Raw genomic sequence first — 18,745 nt, forward strand, 5'->3', positions numbered from 1 at the left:
ACATTAAATCTGTTTTTACTGTTGCAATAGTTTACAAATATTTTTAGTCCAAATACAATTCATTGATAATATATCCCCCCTTTTTTGTCCGGATTTTTTTTTTTTTTTTTTTTTGAAAAAGGGGGGGGGGGGGGCTGGAGGTTTAGTTAAATGCAGTGGAAAAATGTTTTGCCCAAAGTCCAATGGTTCACACTGATGTGTTTTTGTCCTTCTGTCTCTTTTTAATCGTCCGTGTCACGGGATGCTGCTTCACCCTTTACCGGTTCTGGTTTCACTTGCATAGCTTATATAGGTATAATGCATATGTATAGCCAGAGTCTTCACTGTGACACACATTCCCCTTTTTGAGGGGAAATAAATAACTTTTGTAATTGTCAATTAAGATACAAATGATATGTACCACTGTCGAATTATAAACTACAAAAATCTTCGTGTTTTGTTTTTGTTTTGTTGATTTTTTTTGTTTGTATCGAAACTTTCAGGCGGCCAGGCCACTTTGAGCTCAGATCATCGGTTATTGATAATAAAATTAATGAAATATATTTTGTTGAAAAATATGGTATATTCGATAAGACATATTCGAGTTTTTGACTTGAAAGTGCGCAAATTGTACATGCAAATGGAAATAAAAGCGAAGACGCATCATACAGAACAGTTGTTCAGTGCCTCAGATCCACTGAAAACAAAGTCGCTCTCTGAAAAGTTCCCAACGCTAGATTAAATAAAAAGATGTTTCAAATTCGTATTCTAGATATTGGGTTTGTTCATTCGACTCTTGAATGTTTGCGAAATTTCGCTCGGGTTGAATAAAAATGTTATTTGAAGTTTTAGTAAAAATCTGCAATTAAACAATGGCGCGTGAACTTTTTGTGTGTTTCCCTCTAGCTGGAAACAAACTTATTACGAGGAGGAACATGCTTCCAGTGAATAAAAACGGAAAGAAACCTAAAGAGAAATGATTTTTCTTCCTCTGTACAATTTTACGACGATAGAATATTTGTGTAATGAGAAAAACTCGTAAATTTTCTGTCAACATACCTGCGAAGACAATTCAGTCGGTTCTACTTTAACTATTAATATCTTTTTACTGTGTACATCGAAAAATACACAGTTTATCTAACATGCAAGATTAATGACTGTTGAGCAATTTGGTATGCTATATGTGAATGTTTTTGATAGAATTATACTATAAATTATCATAAAAGTCTTCGAAGAAGCACATAATCATTTTACCGAGATCGCGTAATGGATTTTACAAGTTATTTTTAAGGGTGTCTTCGTCGAGGTCCGCGTTCGTCTGTTATAAATAAACGAGGCCTGGAATGGCGTTATTTTCAAATCGTTATTCGTAGTATAAACTTCGTAAAGGATAATATTTTGAATCATTCAAAATGGCAGACGCAACAGCAGCACCAGCAGTAGCACCAGCTAAATCACCAAAGAAAAAGGCAGCAGCCAAGCCAAAGAAGCCTTCCGCACATCCTAAATACAGCGAGATGATTGGAAAAGCCATCGCCGCTTTGAAAGAACGTGGAGGTTCTTCAAGGCAAGCAATTCTGAAGTACATCATGGCCAACTTCAACGTCGGAAAAGATGCCAAGTCAGTAAATGCTCATTTAAAACTTGCACTCAGAGCCGGAGTTAAGAACAACAGTTTGAAGCAGTCCAAGGGAACTGGAGCATCCGGATCTTTCAGAATTGGAGAGGCTAAAGTAGTTAAAAAGAAGCCAGCAAAGGCAAAGAAAGCAGCCAAACCTAAGGCCGCCAAGCCGAAGAAGGCAAAGAGCACACCCAAGAAGAAGAAGCCAGCAGCAAAGAAACCAGCTGGAGAAAAAAAGGCTGCCAAACCAAAGGCAAAAAAACGCAGCAGCAAAGAAAGCAGCCAAGCCAAAGAAGCCAGCAGCCAAGTCACCAGCAAAAAAGAAGGCAGCCAAACCAAAAGCCAAGAAGACACCAAAGAAGAAGTAAACTGTTCCAGACTTCAGTCTGCAGAGGCTATTCAGCCACCAAAAGCCCTTTTAAGGGCTACCCAATTTATTCAAAAAGAATCTACAATTGTTGTACATTAGTTATCAAACTAAATCTAGCTGAGCCCTACCCTTTTCTTTACTTTTCTCTGAACTTTGCACTGGTCTCTGAAATATTTTTTGGGGTCACATTATTTCCATTGTTTGTTTTATTTCACTCCTTATGACTATACTATTTCTAACACCTAAGTATGCAGCTGGGTTTTTTTTTTTTTTTTGATATATTTTGTGTAGGTTAGGGCACCATTAAAGTTATATCAGTGTATTTTCACGCACTTATTTGAACTGAATATAACTTTTTCTATTCAGTTTTCGTTAGAGTGACAATCTACGAAAATAGGAAGTCATGCTAGGGTTTTATTGTGCTCTTTTTTTTAGGGGGGAAGGGGGTCAAAATCACACAGCTAACCTTCAACCGAAAAATCATTTTTGTCATTATGTGAGTTTTTCCATTTCTCTCTTCTTCTTCGTATTCAACTTGACTGACATTTTTTGTTGGACTTTTTCTACACGTAAGCAAAGTCAAAGGTTGGCTCTCTATTTCATATCAACTAGTCAATGGGGAGGTAACTCTAAAATTAAACTCAGTACTTTTTTTCAGAACTATATAAATAAACTGTTAAAATGTACATAATACAAAAGATGTATAACGTATCGTAAAAATCAGATTAGTAGCAAATGAATGCAGTGACGTTTGTCTGTTATTTATTTATTTTTTTATTTATTACTTGTCAAAATTACTACAATAATATTGTGTATTAAAAGTTAAAAGGAAACTCTAAAGTATGGAGGTTTTTGTTCAACCTTTAACAGTTCTGCAATTATTTTGTCATTTTATTACCCTGCGATTTATTATGCAAATTTCACTATTCTCTACCTTTCGAATTTCATCTTTGTTTTACTCGTGTATAAAATAAATGCACCTACTTGTTTCTATGTTTCTTTCAAATGGTTGTCCTGTGTTTTTTCTCTTCTTTTTTCTCTCTGTTATTTAGTGCGCGACGACTTGACTGTATCTTTGCTATGTCATTTTAATCTTTCCACAGCACGCGAGGTGAATAAACCCGAAACAATACAGTGACGTCACACGTGACTACTGTGATGAACAGAAACAAGGATGGATGGACGGACAGTGGTACAAAAAGTAAGAAAAAGTTATTTCTCTGATAAAAGGTATCGCGTGAATTGTAGGTTCACGGTATAGGTTTTTTCTCTCATTTTTGAAGATCATATATACAGTTGTCTATAATTGCTTACATCCACTTCCTTTGAACTATGGTGGATAGTTGTCTCATTGGCAATCATACCACATCTCCTTATTTTCATATTGAAATGACAGCAACTTAACGACACACACAAACATAGCCTGCTAGTATATACGTACATGGGAGACTGAAAAATTCTGTGCTTATTGGTAAATGATAAAAAAAAACATTAAAACTTTAAGGTATGCTATGACTAAGCTTTAAATATAAGGTAGATAGGGAGTAGGAAACACACATATTTTTTTTTTTTATTTGGCCTTAATGAAGAAGAAAAGCACACACACAATATATTAGAACTTGTACTAACATCCATTAAACGCTATGCTAATATATGTCTTTAAAAGAGAACCATTATTTTATTTTAATTTATTTTTTCTTCGTTTCAATCTTGGTTTTTGATTCTTTTTACATTAAATCTGTTTTTACTGTTGCAATAGTTTACAAATATTTTTAGTCCAAATACAATTCATTGATAATATATCCCCCCTTTTTTGTCCGGATTTTTTTTTTTTTTTTTTTTTTGAAAAAGGGGGGGGGGCTGGAGGTTTAGTTAAATGCAGTGGAAAAATGTTTTGCCCAAAGTCCAATGGTTCACACTGATGTGTTTTTGTCCTTCTGTCTCTTTTTAATCGTCCGTGTCACGGGATGCTGCTTCACCCTTTACCGGTTCTGGTTTCACTTGCATAGCTTATATAGGTATAATGCATATGTATAGCCAGAGTCTTCACTGTGACACACATTCCCCTTTTTGAGGGGAAATAAATAACTTTTGTAATTGTCAATTAAGATACAAATGATATGTACCACTGTCGAATTATAAAACTACAAAAATCTTCGTGTTTTGTTTTTGTTTTGTTGATTTTTTTTGTTTGTATCGAAACTTTCAGGCGGCCAGGCCACTTTGAGCTCAGATCATCGGTTATTGATAATAAAATTAATGAAATATATTTTGTTGAAAAATATGGTATATTCGATAAGACATATTCGAGTTTTTGACTTGAAAGTGCGCAAATTGTACATGCAAATGGAAATAAAAGCGAAGACGCATCATACAGAACAGTTGTTCAGTGCCTCAGATCCACTGAAAACAAAGTCGCTCTCTGAAAAGTTCCCAACGCTAGATTAAATAAAAAGATGTTTCAAATTCGTATTCTAGATATTGGGTTTGTTCATTCGACTCTTGAATGTTTGCGAAATTTCGCTCGGGTTGAATAAAAATGTTATTTGAAGTTTTAGTAAAAATCTGCAATTAAACAATGGCGCGTGAACTTTTTGTGTGTTTCCCTCTAGCTGGAAACAAACTTATTACGAGGAGGAACATGCTTCCAGTGAATAAAAACGGAAAGAAACCTAAAGAGAAATGATTTTTCTTCCTCTGTACAATTTTACGACGATAGAATATTTGTGTAATGAGAAAAACTCGTAAATTTTCTGTCAACATACCTGCGAAGACAATTCAGTCGGTTCTACTTTAACTATTAATATCTTTTTACTGTGTACATCGAAAAATACACAGTTTATCTAACATGCAAGATTAATGACTGTTGAGCAATTTGGTATGCTATATGTGAATGTTTTTGATAGAATTATACTATAAATTATCATAAAAGTCTTCGAAGAAGCACATAATCATTTTACCGAGATCGCGTAATGGATTTTACAAGTTATTTTTAAGGGTGTCTTCGTCGAGGTCCGCGTTCGTCTGTTATAAATAAACGAGGCCTGGAATGGCGTTATTTTCAAATCGTTATTCGTAGTATAAACTTCGTAAAGGATAATATTTTGAATCATTCAAAATGGCAGACGCAACAGCAGCACCAGCAGTAGCACCAGCTAAATCACCAAAGAAAAAGGCAGCAGCCAAGCCAAAGAAGCCTTCCGCACATCCTAAATACAGCGAGATGATTGGAAAAGCCATCGCCGCTTTGAAAGAACGTGGAGGTTCTTCAAGGCAAGCAATTCTGAAGTACATCATGGCCAACTTCAACGTCGGAAAAGATGCCAAGTCAGTAAATGCTCATTTAAAACTTGCACTCAGAGCCGGAGTTAAGAACAACAGTTTGAAGCAGTCCAAGGGAACTGGAGCATCCGGATCTTTCAGAATTGGAGAGGCTAAAGTAGTTAAAAAGAAGCCAGCAAAGGCAAAGAAAGCAGCCAAACCTAAGGCCGCCAAGCCGAAGAAGGCAAAGAGCACACCCAAGAAGAAGAAGCCAGCAGCAAAGAAACCAGCTGGAGAAAAAAAGGCTGCCAAACCAAAGGCAAAAAAACCAGCAGCAAAGAAAGCAGCCAAGCCAAAGAAGCCAGCAGCCAAGTCACCAGCAAAAAAGAAGGCAGCCAAACCAAAAGCCAAGAAGACACCAAAGAAGAAGTAAACTGTTCCAGACTTCAGTCTGCAGAGGCTATTCAGCCACCAAAAGCCCTTTTAAGGGCTACCCAATTTATTCAAAAAGAATCTACAATTGTTGTACATTAGTTATCAAACTAAATCTAGCTGAGCCCTACCCTTTTCTTTACTTTTCTCTGAACTTTGCACTGGTCTCTGAAATATTTTTTGGGGTCACATTATTTCCATTGTTTGTTTTATTTCACTCCTTATGACTATACTATTTCTAACACCTAAGTATGCAGCTGGTTTTTTTTTTTTTTTTTGATATATTTTGTGTAGTTAGGCACCATTAAAGTTATATCAGTGTATTTTCACGCACTTATTTGAACTGAATATAACTTTTTCTATTCAGTTTTCGTTAGAGTGACAATCTACGAAAATAGGAAGTCATGCTAGGGTTTTATTGTGCTCTTTTTTTTAGGGGGAAGGGGGTCAAAATCACACAGCTAACCTTCAACCGAAAAATCATTTTTGTCATTATGTGAGTTTTTCCATTTCTCTCTTCTTCTTCGTATTCAACTTGACTGACATTTTTTGTTGGACTTTTTCTACACGTAAGCAAAGTCAAAGGTTGGCTCTCTATTTCATATCAACTAGTCAATGGGGAGGTAACTCTAAAATTAAACTCAGTACTTTTTTTCAGAACTATATAAATAAACTGTTAAAATGTACATAATACAAAAGATGTATAACGTATCGTAAAAATCAGATTAGTAGCAAATGAATGCAGTGACGTTTGTCTGTTATTTATTTATTTTTTTATTTATTACTTGTCAAAATTACTACAATAATATTGTGTATTAAAAGTTAAAAGGAAACTCTAAAGTATGGAGGTTTTTGTTCAACCTTTAACAGTTCTGCAATTATTTTGTCATTTTATTACCTGCGATTTATTATGCAAATTTCACTATTCTCTACCTTTCGAATTTCATCTTTGTTTTACTCGTGTATAAAATAAATGCACCTACTTGTTTCTATGTTTCTTTCAAATGGTTGTCCTGTGTTTTTTCTCTTCTTTTTTCTCTCTGTTATTTAGTGCGCGACGACTTGACTGTATCTTTGCTATGTCATTTTAATCTTTCCACAGCACGCGAGGTGAATAAACCCGAAACAATACAGTGACGTCACACGTGACTACTGTGATGAACAGAAACAAGGATGGATGGACGGACAGTGGTACAAAAAGTAAGAAAAAGTTATTTCTCTGATAAAAGGTATCGCGTGAATTGTAGGTTCACGGTATAGGTTTTTTCTCTCATTTTTGAAGATCATATATACAGTTGTCTATAATTGCTTACATCCACTTCCTTTGAACTATGGTGGATAGTTGTCTCATTGGCAATCATACCACATCTCCTTATTTTCATATTGAAATGACAGCAACTTAACGACACACACAAACATAGCCTGCTAGTATATACGTACATGGGAGACTGAAAAATTCTGTGCTTATTGGTAAATGATAAAAAAAAACATTAAAACTTTAAGGTATGCTATGACTAAGCTTTAAATATAAGGTAGATAGGGAGTAGGAAACACACATATTTTTTTTTTTTATTTGGCCTTAATGAAGAAGAAAAGCACACACACAATATATTAGAACTTGTACTAACATCCATTAAACGCTATGCTAATATATGTCTTTAAAAGAGAACCATTATTTTATTTTAATTTATTTTTTCTTCGTTTCAATCTTGGTTTTTGATTCTTTTTACATTAAATCTGTTTTTACTGTTGCAATAGTTTACAAATATTTTTAGTCCAAATACAATTCATTGATAATATATCCCCCCTTTTTTGTCCGGATTTTTTTTTTTTTTTTTTTTTTGAAAAAGGGGGGGGGGGGGGGCTGGAGGTTTAGTTAAATGCAGTGGAAAAATGTTTTGCCCAAAGTCCAATGGTTCACACTGATGTGTTTTTGTCCTTCTGTCTCTTTTTAATCGTCCGTGTCACGGGATGCTGCTTCACCCTTTACCGGTTCTGGTTTCACTTGCATAGCTTATATAGGTATAATGCATATGTATAGCCAGAGTCTTCACTGTGACACACATTCCCCTTTTTGAGGGGAAATAAATAACTTTTGTAATTGTCAATTAAGATACAAATGATATGTACCACTGTCGAATTATAAAACTACAAAAATCTTCGTGTTTTGTTTTTGTTTTGTTGATTTTTTTTGTTTGTATCGAAACTTTCAGGCGGCCAGGCCACTTTGAGCTCAGATCATCGGTTATTGATAATAAAATTAATGAAATATATTTTGTTGAAAAATATGGTATATTCGATAAGACATATTCGAGTTTTTGACTTGAAAGTGCGCAAATTGTACATGCAAATGGAAATAAAAGCGAAGACGCATCATACAGAACAGTTGTTCAGTGCCTCAGATCCACTGAAAACAAAGTCGCTCTCTGAAAAGTTCCCAACGCTAGATTAAATAAAAAGATGTTTCAAATTCGTATTCTAGATATTGGGTTTGTTCATTCGACTCTTGAATGTTTGCGAAATTTCGCTCGGGTTGAATAAAAATGTTATTTGAAGTTTTAGTAAAAATCTGCAATTAAACAATGGCGCGTGAACTTTTTGTGTGTTTCCCTCTAGCTGGAAACAAACTTATTACGAGGAGGAACATGCTTCCAGTGAATAAAAACGGAAAGAAACCTAAAGAGAAATGATTTTTCTTCCTCTGTACAATTTTACGACGATAGAATATTTGTGTAATGAGAAAAACTCGTAAATTTTCTGTCAACATACCTGCGAAGACAATTCAGTCGGTTCTACTTTAACTATTAATATCTTTTTACTGTGTACATCGAAAAATACACAGTTTATCTAACATGCAAGATTAATGACTGTTGAGCAATTTGGTATGCTATATGTGAATGTTTTTGATAGAATTATACTATAAATTATCATAAAAGTCTTCGAAGAAGCACATAATCATTTTACCGAGATCGCGTAATGGATTTTACAAGTTATTTTTAAGGGTGTCTTCGTCGAGGTCCGCGTTCGTCTGTTATAAATAAACGAGGCCTGGAATGGCGTTATTTTCAAATCGTTATTCGTAGTATAAACTTCGTAAAGGATAATATTTTGAATCATTCAAAATGGCAGACGCAACAGCAGCACCAGCAGTAGCACCAGCTAAATCACCAAAGAAAAAGGCAGCAGCCAAGCCAAAGAAGCCTTCCGCACATCCTAAATACAGCGAGATGATTGGAAAAGCCATCGCCGCTTTGAAAGAACGTGGAGGTTCTTCAAGGCAAGCAATTCTGAAGTACATCATGGCCAACTTCAACGTCGGAAAAGATGCCAAGTCAGTAAATGCTCATTTAAAACTTGCACTCAGAGCCGGAGTTAAGAACAACAGTTTGAAGCAGTCCAAGGGAACTGGAGCATCCGGATCTTTCAGAATTGGAGAGGCTAAAGTAGTTAAAAAGAAGCCAGCAAAGGCAAAGAAAGCAGCCAAACCTAAGGCCGCCAAGCCGAAGAAGGCAAAGAGCACACCCAAGAAGAAGAAGCCAGCAGCAAAGAAACCAGCTGGAGAAAAAAAGGCTGCCAAACCAAAGGCAAAAAAACCAGCAGCAAAGAAAGCAGCCAAGCCAAAGAAGCCAGCAGCCAAGTCACCAGCAAAAAAGAAGGCAGCCAAACCAAAAGCCAAGAAGACACCAAAGAAGAAGTAAACTGTTCCAGACTTCAGTCTGCAGAGGCTATTCAGCCACCAAAAGCCCTTTTAAGGGCTACCCAATTTATTCAAAAAGAATCTACAATTGTTGTACATTAGTTATCAAACTAAATCTAGCTGAGCCCTACCCTTTTCTTTACTTTTCTCTGAACTTTGCACTGGTCTCTGAAATATTTTTTGGGGTCACATTATTTCCATTGTTTGTTTTATTTCACTCCTTATGACTATACTATTTCTAACACCTAAGTATGCAGCTGGGTTTTTTTTTTTTTTTTGATATATTTTGTGTAGTTAGGCACCATTAAAGTTATATCAGTGTATTTTCACGCACTTATTTGAACTGAATATAACTTTTTCTATTCAGTTTTCGTTAGAGTGACAATCTACGAAAATAGGAAGTCATGCTAGGGTTTTATTGTGCTCTTTTTTTTAGGGGGAAGGGGGTCAAAATCACACAGCTAACCTTCAACCGAAAAATCATTTTTGTCATTATGTGAGTTTTTCCATTTCTCTCTTCTTCTTCGTATTCAACTTGACTGACATTTTTTGTTGGACTTTTTCTACACGTAAGCAAAGTCAAAGGTTGGCTCTCTATTTCATATCAACTAGTCAATGGGGAGGTAACTCTAAAATTAAACTCAGTACTTTTTTTCAGAACTATATAAATAAACTGTTAAAATGTACATAATACAAAAGATGTATAACGTATCGTAAAAATCAGATTAGTAGCAAATGAATGCAGTGACGTTTGTCTGTTATTTATTTATTTTTTTATTTATTACTTGTCAAAATTACTACAATAATATTGTGTATTAAAAGTTAAAAGGAAACTCTAAAGTATGGAGGTTTTTGTTCAACCTTTAACAGTTCTGCAATTATTTTGTCATTTTATTACCTGCGATTTATTATGCAAATTTCACTATTCTCTACCTTTCGAATTTCATCTTTGTTTTACTCGTGTATAAAATAAATGCACCTACTTGTTTCTATGTTTCTTTCAAATGGTTGTCCTGTGTTTTTTCTCTTCTTTTTTCTCTCTGTTATTTAGTGCGCGACGACTTGACTGTATCTTTGCTATGTCATTTTAATCTTTCCACAGCACGCGAGGTGAATAAACCCGAAACAATACAGTGACGTCACACGTGACTACTGTGATGAACAGAAACAAGGATGGATGGACGGACAGTGGTACAAAAAGTAAGAAAAAGTTATTTCTCTGATAAAAGGTATCGCGTGAATTGTAGGTTCACGGTATAGGTTTTTTCTCTCATTTTTGAAGATCATATATACAGTTGTCTATAATTGCTTACATCCACTTCCTTTGAACTATGGTGGATAGTTGTCTCATTGGCAATCATACCACATCTCCTTATTTTCATATTGAAATGACAGCAACTTAACGACACACACAAACATAGCCTGCTAGTATATACGTACATGGGAGACTGAAAAATTCTGTGCTTATTGGTAAATGATAAAAAAAAACATTAAAACTTTAAGGTATGCTATGACTAAGCTTTAAATATAAGGTAGATAGGGAGTAGGAAACACACATATTTTTTTTTTTTATTTGGCCTTAATGAAGAAGAAAAGCACACACACAATATATTAGAACTTGTACTAACATCCATTAAACGCTATGCTAATATATGTCTTTAAAAGAGAACCATTATTTTATTTTAATTTATTTTTTCTTCGTTTCAATCTTGGTTTTTGATTCTTTTTACATTAAATCTGTTTTTACTGTTGCAATAGTTTACAAATATTTTTAGTCCAAATACAATTCATTGATAATATATCCCCCCTTTTTTGTCCGGATTTTTTTTTTTTTTTTTTTTTTGAAAAAGGGGGGGGGGGCTGGAGGTTTAGTTAAATGCAGTGGAAAAATGTTTTGCCCAAAGTCCAATGGTTCACACTGATGTGTTTTTGTCCTTCTGTCTCTTTTTAATCGTCCGTGTCACGGGATGCTGCTTCACCCTTTACCGGTTCTGGTTTCACTTGCATAGCTTATATAGGTATAATGCATATGTATAGCCAGAGTCTTCACTGTGACACACATTCCCCTTTTTGAGGGGAAATAAATAACTTTTGTAATTGTCAATTAAGATACAAATGATATGTACCACTGTCGAATTATAAAACTACAAAAATCTTCGTGTTTTGTTTTTGTTTTGTTGATTTTTTTTGTTTGTATCGAAACTTTCAGGCGGCCAGGCCACTTTGAGCTCAGATCATCGGTTATTGATAATAAAATTAATGAAATATATTTTGTTGAAAAATATGGTATATTCGATAAGACATATTCGAGTTTTTGACTTGAAAGTGCGCAAATTGTACATGCAAATGGAAATAAAAGCGAAGACGCATCATACAGAACAGTTGTTCAGTGCCTCAGATCCACTGAAAACAAAGTCGCTCTCTGAAAAGTTCCCAACGCTAGATTAAATAAAAAGATGTTTCAAATTCGTATTCTAGATATTGGGTTTGTTCATTCGACTCTTGAATGTTTGCGAAATTTCGCTCGGGTTGAATAAAAATGTTATTTGAAGTTTTAGTAAAAATCTGCAATTAAACAATGGCGCGTGAACTTTTTGTGTGTTTCCCTCTAGCTGGAAACAAACTTATTACGAGGAGGAACATGCTTCCAGTGAATAAAAACGGAAAGAAACCTAAAGAGAAATGATTTTTCTTCCTCTGTACAATTTTACGACGATAGAATATTTGTGTAATGAGAAAAACTCGTAAATTTTCTGTCAACATACCTGCGAAGACAATTCAGTCGGTTCTACTTTAACTATTAATATCTTTTTACTGTGTACATCGAAAAATACACAGTTTATCTAACATGCAAGATTAATGACTGTTGAGCAATTTGGTATGCTATATGTGAATGTTTTTGATAGAATTATACTATAAATTATCATAAAAGTCTTCGAAGAAGCACATAATCATTTTACCGAGATCGCGTAATGGATTTTACAAGTTATTTTTAAGGGTGTCTTCGTCGAGGTCCGCGTTCGTCTGTTATAAATAAACGAGGCCTGGAATGGCGTTATTTTCAAATCGTTATTCGTAGTATAAACTTCGTAAAGGATAATATTTTGAATCATTCAAAATGGCAGACGCAACAGCAGCACCAGCAGTAGCACCAGCTAAATCACCAAAGAAAAAGGCAGCAGCCAAGCCAAAGAAGCCTTCCGCACATCCTAAATACAGCGAGATGATTGGAAAAGCCATCGCCGCTTTGAAAGAACGTGGAGGTTCTTCAAGGCAAGCAATTCTGAAGTACATCATGGCCAACTTCAACGTCGGAAAAGATGCCAAGTCAGTAAATGCTCATTTAAAACTTGCACTCAGAGCCGGAGTTAAGAACAACAGTTTGAAGCAGTCCAAGGGAACTGGAGCATCCGGATCTTTCAGAATTGGAGAGGCTAAAGTAGTTAAAAAGAAGCCAGCAAAGGCAAAGAAAGCAGCCAAACCTAAGGCCGCCAAGCCGAAGAAGGCAAAGAGCACACCCAAGAAGAAGAAGCCAGCAGCAAAGAAACCAGCTGGAGAAAAAAAGGCTGCCAAACCAAAGGCAAAAAAACCAGCAGCAAAGAAAGCAGCCAAGCCAAAGAAGCCAGCAGCCAAGTCACCAGCAAAAAAGAAGGCAGCCAAACCAAAAGCCAAGAAGACACCAAAGAAGAAGTAAACTGTTCCAGACTTCAGTCTGCAGAGGCTATTCAGCCACCAAAAGCCCTTTTAAGGGCTACCCAATTTATTCAAAAAGAATCTACAATTGTTGTACATTAGTTATCAAACTAAATCTAGCTGAGCCCTACCCTTTTCTTTACTTTTCTCTGAACTTTGCACTGGTCTCTGAAATATTTTTTGGGGTCACATTATTTCCATTGTTTGTTTTATTTCACTCCTTATGACTATACTATTTCTAACACCTAAGTATGCAGCTGGGTTTTTTTTTTTTTTTTTGATATATTTTGTGTAGTTAGGCACCATTAAAGTTATATCAGTGTATTTTCACGCACTTATTTGAACTGAATATAACTTTTTCTATTCAGTTTTCGTTAGAGTGACAATCTACGAAAATAGGAAGTCATGCTAGGGTTTTATTGTGCTCTTTTTTTTAGGGGGAAGGGGGTCAAAATCACACAGCTAACCTTCAACCGAAAAATCATTTTTGTCATTATGTGAGTTTTTCCATTTCTCTCTTCTTCTTCGTATTCAACTTGACTGACATTTTTTGTTGGACTTTTTCTACACGTAAGCAAAGTCAAAGGTTGGCTCTCTATTTCATATCAACTAGTCAATGGGGAGGTAACTCTAAAATTAAACTCAGTACTTTTTTTCAGAACTATATAAATAAACTGTTAAAATGTACATAATACAAAAGATGTATAACGTATCGTAAAAATCAGATTAGTAGCAAATGAATGCAGTGACGTTTGTCTGTTATTTATTTATTTTTTTATTTATTACTTGTCAAAATTACTACAATAATATTGTGTATTAAAAGTTAAAAGGAAACTCTAAAGTATGGAGGTTTTTGTTCAACCTTTAACAGTTCTGCAATTATTTTGTCATTTTATTACCTGCGATTTATTATGCAAATTTCACTATTCTCTACCTTTCGAATTTCATCTTTGTTTTACTCGTGTATAAAATAAATGCACCTACTTGTTTCTATGTTTCTTTCAAATGGTTGTCCTGTGTTTTTTCTCTTCTTTTTTCTCTCTGTTATTTAGTGCGCGACGACTTGACTGTATCTTTGCTATGTCATTTTAATCTTTCCACAGCACGCGAGGTGAATAAACCCGAAACAATACAGTGACGTCACACGTGACTACTGTGATGAACAGAAACAAGGATGGATGGACGGACAGTGGTACAAAAAGTAAGAAAAAGTTATTTCTCTGATAAAAGGTATCGCGTGAATTGTAGGTTCACGGTATAGGTTTTTTCTCTCATTTTTGAAGATCATATATACAGTTGTCTATAATTGCTTACATCCACTTCCTTTGAACTATGGTGGATAGTTGTCTCATTGGCAATCATACCACATCTCCTTATTTTCATATTGAAATGACAGCAACTTAACGACACACACAAACATAGCCTGCTAGTATATACGTACATGGGAGACTGAAAAATTCTGTGCTTATTGGTAAATGATAAAAAAAAACATTAAAACTTTAAGGTATGCTATGACTAAGCTTTAAATATAAGGTAGATAGGGAGTAGGAAACACACATATTTTTTTTTTTTATTTGGCCTTAATGAAGAAGAAAAGCACACACACAATATATTAGAACTTGTACTAACATCCATTAAACGCTATGCTAATATATGTCTTTAAAAGAGAACCATTATTTTATTTTAATTTATTTTTTCTTCGTTTCAATCTTGGTTTTTGATTCTTTTTACATTAAATCTGTTTTTACTGTTGCAATAGTTTACAAATATTTTTAGTCCAAATACAATTCATTGATAATATATCCCCCCTTTTTTGTCCGGATTTTTTTTTTTTTTTTTTTTTTGAAAAAGGGGGGGGGGCTGGAGGTTTAGTTAAATGCAGTGGAAAAATGTTTTGCCCAAAGTCCAATGGTTCACACTGATGTGTTTTTGTCCTTCTGTCTCTTTTTAATCGTCCGTGTCACGGGATGCTGCTTCACCCTTTACCGGTTCTGGTTTCACTTGCATAGCTTATATAGGTATAATGCATATGTATAGCCAGAGTCTTCACTGTGACACACATTCCCCTTTTTGAGGGGAAATAAATAACTTTTGTAATTGTCAATTAAGATACAAATGATATGTACCACTGTCGAATTATAAAACTACAAAAATCTTCGTGTTTTGTTTTTGTTTTGTTGATTTTTTTTGTTTGTATCGAAACTTTCAGGCGGCCAGGCCACTTTGAGCTCAGATCATCGGTTATTGATAATAAAATTAATGAAATATATTTTGTTGAAAAATATGGTATATTCGATAAGACATATTCGAGTTTTTGACTTGAAAGTGCGCAAATTGTACATGCAAATGGAAATAAAAGCGAAGACGCATCATACAGAACAGTTGTTCAGTGCCTCAGATCCACTGAAAACAAAGTCGCTCTCTGAAAAGTTCCCAACGCTAGATTAAATAAAAAGATGTTTCAAATTCGTATTCTAGATATTGGGTTTGTTCATTCGACTCTTGAATGTTTGCGAAATTTCGCTCGGGTTGAATAAAAATGTTATTTGAAGTTTTAGTAAAAATCTGCAATTAAACAATGGCGCGTGAACTTTTTGTGTGTTTCCCTCTAGCTGGAAACAAACTTATTACGAGGAGGAACATGCTTCCAGTGAATAAAAACGGAAAGAAACCTAAAGAGAAATGATTTTTCTTCCTCTGTACAATTTTACGACGATAGAATATTTGTGTAATGAGAAAAACTCGTAAATTTTCTGTCAACATACCTGCGAAGACAATTCAGTCGGTTCTACTTTAACTATTAATATCTTTTTACTGTGTACATCGAAAAATACACAGTTTATCTAACATGCAAGATTAATGACTGTTGAGCAATTTGGTATGCTATATGTGAATGTTTTTGATAGAATTATACTATAAATTATCATAAAAGTCTTCGAAGAAGCACATAATCATTTTACCGAGATCGCGTAATGGATTTTACAAGTTATTTTTAAGGGTGTCTTCGTCGAGGTCCGCGTTCGTCTGTTATAAATAAACGAGGCCTGGAATGGCGTTATTTTCAAATCGTTATTCGTAGTATAAACTTCGTAAAGGATAATATTTTGAATCATTCAAAATGGCAGACGCAACAGCAGCACCAGCAGTAGCACCAGCTAAATCACCAAAGAAAAAGGCAGCAGCCAAGCCAAAGAAGCCTTCCGCACATCCTAAATACAGCGAGATGATTGGAAAAGCCATCGCCGCTTTGAAAGAACGTGGAGGTTCTTCAAGGCAAGCAATTCTGAAGTACATCATGGCCAACTTCAACGTCGGAAAAGATGCCAAGTCAGTAAATGCTCATTTAAAACTTGCACTCAGAGCCGGAGTTAAGAACAACAGTTTGAAGCAGTCCAAGGGAACTGGAGCATCCGGATCTTTCAGAATTGGAGAGGCTAAAGTAGTTAAAAAGAAGCCAGCAAAGGCAAAGAAAGCAGCCAAACCTAAGGCCGCCAAGCCGAAGAAGGCAAAGAGCACACCCAAGAAGAAGAAGCCAGCAGCAAAGAAACCAGCTGGAGAAAAAAAGGCTGCCAAACCAAAGGCAAAAAAACCAGCAGCAAAGAAAGCAGCCAAGCCAAAGAAGCCAGCAGCCAAGTCACCAGCAAAAAAGAAGGCAGCCAAACCAAAAGCCAAGAAGACACCAAAGAAGAAGTAAACTGTTCCAGACTTCAGTCTGCAGAGGCTATTCAGCCACCAAAAGCCCTTTTAAGGGCTACCCAATTTATTCAAAAAGAATCTACAATTGTTGTACATTAGTTATCAAACTAAATCTAGCTGAGCCCTACCCTTTTCTTTACTTTTCTCTGAACTTTGCACTGGTCTCTGAAATATTTTTTGGGGTCACATTATTTCCATTGTTTGTTTTATTTCACTCCTTATGACTATACTATTTCTAACACCTAAGTATGCAGCTGGGTTTTTTTTTTTTTTTTGATATATTTTGTGTAGTTAGGCACCATTAAAGTTATATCAGTGTATTTTCACGCACTTATTTGAACTGAATATAACTTTTTCTATTCAGTTTTCGTTAGAGTGACAATCTACGAAAATAGGAAGTCATGCTAGGGTTTTATTGTGCTCTTTTTTTTAGGGGGAAGGGGGTCAAAATCACACAGCTAACCTTCAACCGAAAAATCATTTTTGTCATTATGTGAGTTTTTCCATTTCTCTCTTCTTCTTCGTATTCAACTTGACTGACATTTTTTGTTGGACTTTTTCTACACGTAAGCAAAGTCAAAGGTTGGCTCTCTATTTCATATCAACTAGTCAATGGGGAGGTAACTCTAAAATTAAACTCAGTACTTTTTTTCAGAACTATATAAATAAACTGTTAAAATGTACATAATACAAAAGATGTATAACGTATCGTAAAAATCAGATTAGTAGCAAATGAATGCAGTGACGTTTGTCTGTTATTTATTTATTTTTTTATTTATTACTTGTCAAAATTACTACAATAATATTGTGTATTAAAAGTTAAAAGGAAACTCTAAAGTATGGAGGTTTTTGTTCAACCTTTAACAGTTCTGCAATTATTTTGTCATTTTATTACCTGCGATTTATTATGCAAATTTCACTATTCTCTACCTTTCGAATTTCATCTTTGTTTTACTCGTGTATAAAATAAATGCACCTACTTGTTTCTATGTTTCTTTCAAATGGTTGTCCTGTGTTTTTTCTCTTCTTTTTTCTCTCTGTTATTTAGTGCGCGACGACTTGACTGTATCTTTGCTATGTCATTTTAATCTTTCCACAGCACGCGAGGTGAATAAACCCGAAACAATACAGTGACGTCACACGTGACTACTGTGATGAACAGAAACAAGGATGGATGGACGGACAGTGGTACAAAAAGTAAGAAAAAGTTATTTCTCTGATAAAAGGTATCGCGTGAATTGTAGGTTCACGGTATAGGTTTTTTCTCTCATTTTTGAAGATCATATATACAGTTGTCTATAATTGCTTACATCCACTTCCTTTGAACTATGGTGGATAGTTGTCTCATTGGCAATCATACCACATCTCCTTATTTTCATATTGAAATGACAGCAACTTAACGACACACACAAACATAGCCTGCTAGTATATACGTACATGGGAGACTGAAAAATTCTGTGCTTATTGGTAAATGATAAAAAAAAACATTAAAACTTTAAGGTATGCTATGACTAAGCTTTAAATATAAGGTAGATAGGGAGTAGGAAACACACATATTTTTTTTTTTTATTTGGCCTTAATGAAGAAGAAAAGCACACACACAATATATTAGAACTTGTACTAACATCCATTAAACGCTATGCTAATATATGTCTTTAAAAGAGAACCATTATTTTATTTTAATTTATTTTTTCTTCGTTTCAATCTTGGTTTTTGATTCTTTTTACATTAAATCTGTTTTTACTGTTGCAATAGTTTACAAATATTTTTAGTCCAAATACAATTCATTGATAATATATCCCCCCTTTTTTGTCCGGATTTTTTTTTTTTTTTTTTTTTTGAAAAAGGGGGGGGGGCTGGAGGTTTAGTTAAATGCAGTGGAAAAATGTTTTGCCCAAAGTCCAATGGTTCACACTGATGTGTTTTTGTCCTTCTGTCTCTTTTTAATCGTCCGTGTCACGGGATGCTGCTTCACCCTTTACCGGTTCTGGTTTCA

The 18,745-nt window shown here is 34.8% G+C and overlaps 5 protein-coding genes across 5 annotated transcripts; all 5 read left to right on the top strand.

Moving 5' to 3' along the window:
• Positions 1-1,391: 1,391 nt before the first annotated feature.
• On the top strand, positions 1,392-2,069 carry LOC139505964 (histone H1-delta-like). Its single transcript, XM_071295290.1, has one exon. The coding sequence runs from the start codon at positions 1,392-1,394 to the stop codon at positions 2,067-2,069; it is 678 nt and encodes a 225-aa protein (XP_071151391.1).
• Positions 2,070-4,185: 2,116 nt separating this feature from the next.
• Positions 4,186-5,789, top strand: LOC139505961 (histone H1-delta-like). The gene has a single exon (XM_071295287.1). It carries the CDS (start codon positions 5,089-5,091, stop codon positions 5,662-5,664), a length of 576 nt encoding a protein of 191 aa, XP_071151388.1. The 5' UTR covers positions 4,186-5,088; the 3' UTR covers positions 5,665-5,789.
• A 2,093-nt stretch (positions 5,790-7,882) lies between these two features.
• LOC139505962 (histone H1-delta-like) lies at positions 7,883-9,486 on the top strand. Its single transcript, XM_071295288.1, has one exon. It carries the CDS (start codon positions 8,786-8,788, stop codon positions 9,359-9,361), a length of 576 nt encoding a protein of 191 aa, XP_071151389.1. The 5' UTR covers positions 7,883-8,785; the 3' UTR covers positions 9,362-9,486.
• A 2,992-nt stretch (positions 9,487-12,478) lies between these two features.
• LOC139505963 (histone H1-delta-like) lies at positions 12,479-13,179 on the top strand. The gene has a single exon (XM_071295289.1). The coding sequence runs from the start codon at positions 12,479-12,481 to the stop codon at positions 13,052-13,054; it is 576 nt and encodes a 191-aa protein (XP_071151390.1). The 3' UTR covers positions 13,055-13,179.
• Positions 13,180-16,171: 2,992 nt separating this feature from the next.
• LOC139505965 (histone H1-delta-like) lies at positions 16,172-16,747 on the top strand. Its single transcript, XM_071295291.1, has one exon. The coding sequence runs from the start codon at positions 16,172-16,174 to the stop codon at positions 16,745-16,747; it is 576 nt and encodes a 191-aa protein (XP_071151392.1).
• Positions 16,748-18,745: the final 1,998 nt, after the last annotated feature.

The sequence above is a fragment of the Mytilus edulis genome, unplaced genomic scaffold (assembly GCF_963676685.1).
Source record: "Mytilus edulis unplaced genomic scaffold, xbMytEdul2.2 SCAFFOLD_620, whole genome shotgun sequence".
In the NCBI taxonomy this organism is placed as follows: domain Eukaryota; kingdom Metazoa; phylum Mollusca; class Bivalvia; order Mytilida; family Mytilidae; genus Mytilus; species Mytilus edulis.

Coding starts and splice junctions, on each gene's coding strand:
- LOC139505962 (XM_071295288.1), top strand. CDS start 8,786: ATGGCAGACGCAACAGCAGCACCAGCAGTAGCACCAGCTAAATCACCA.
- LOC139505965 (XM_071295291.1), top strand. CDS start 16,172: ATGGCAGACGCAACAGCAGCACCAGCAGTAGCACCAGCTAAATCACCA.
- LOC139505961 (XM_071295287.1), top strand. CDS start 5,089: ATGGCAGACGCAACAGCAGCACCAGCAGTAGCACCAGCTAAATCACCA.
- LOC139505964 (XM_071295290.1), top strand. CDS start 1,392: ATGGCAGACGCAACAGCAGCACCAGCAGTAGCACCAGCTAAATCACCA.
- LOC139505963 (XM_071295289.1), top strand. CDS start 12,479: ATGGCAGACGCAACAGCAGCACCAGCAGTAGCACCAGCTAAATCACCA.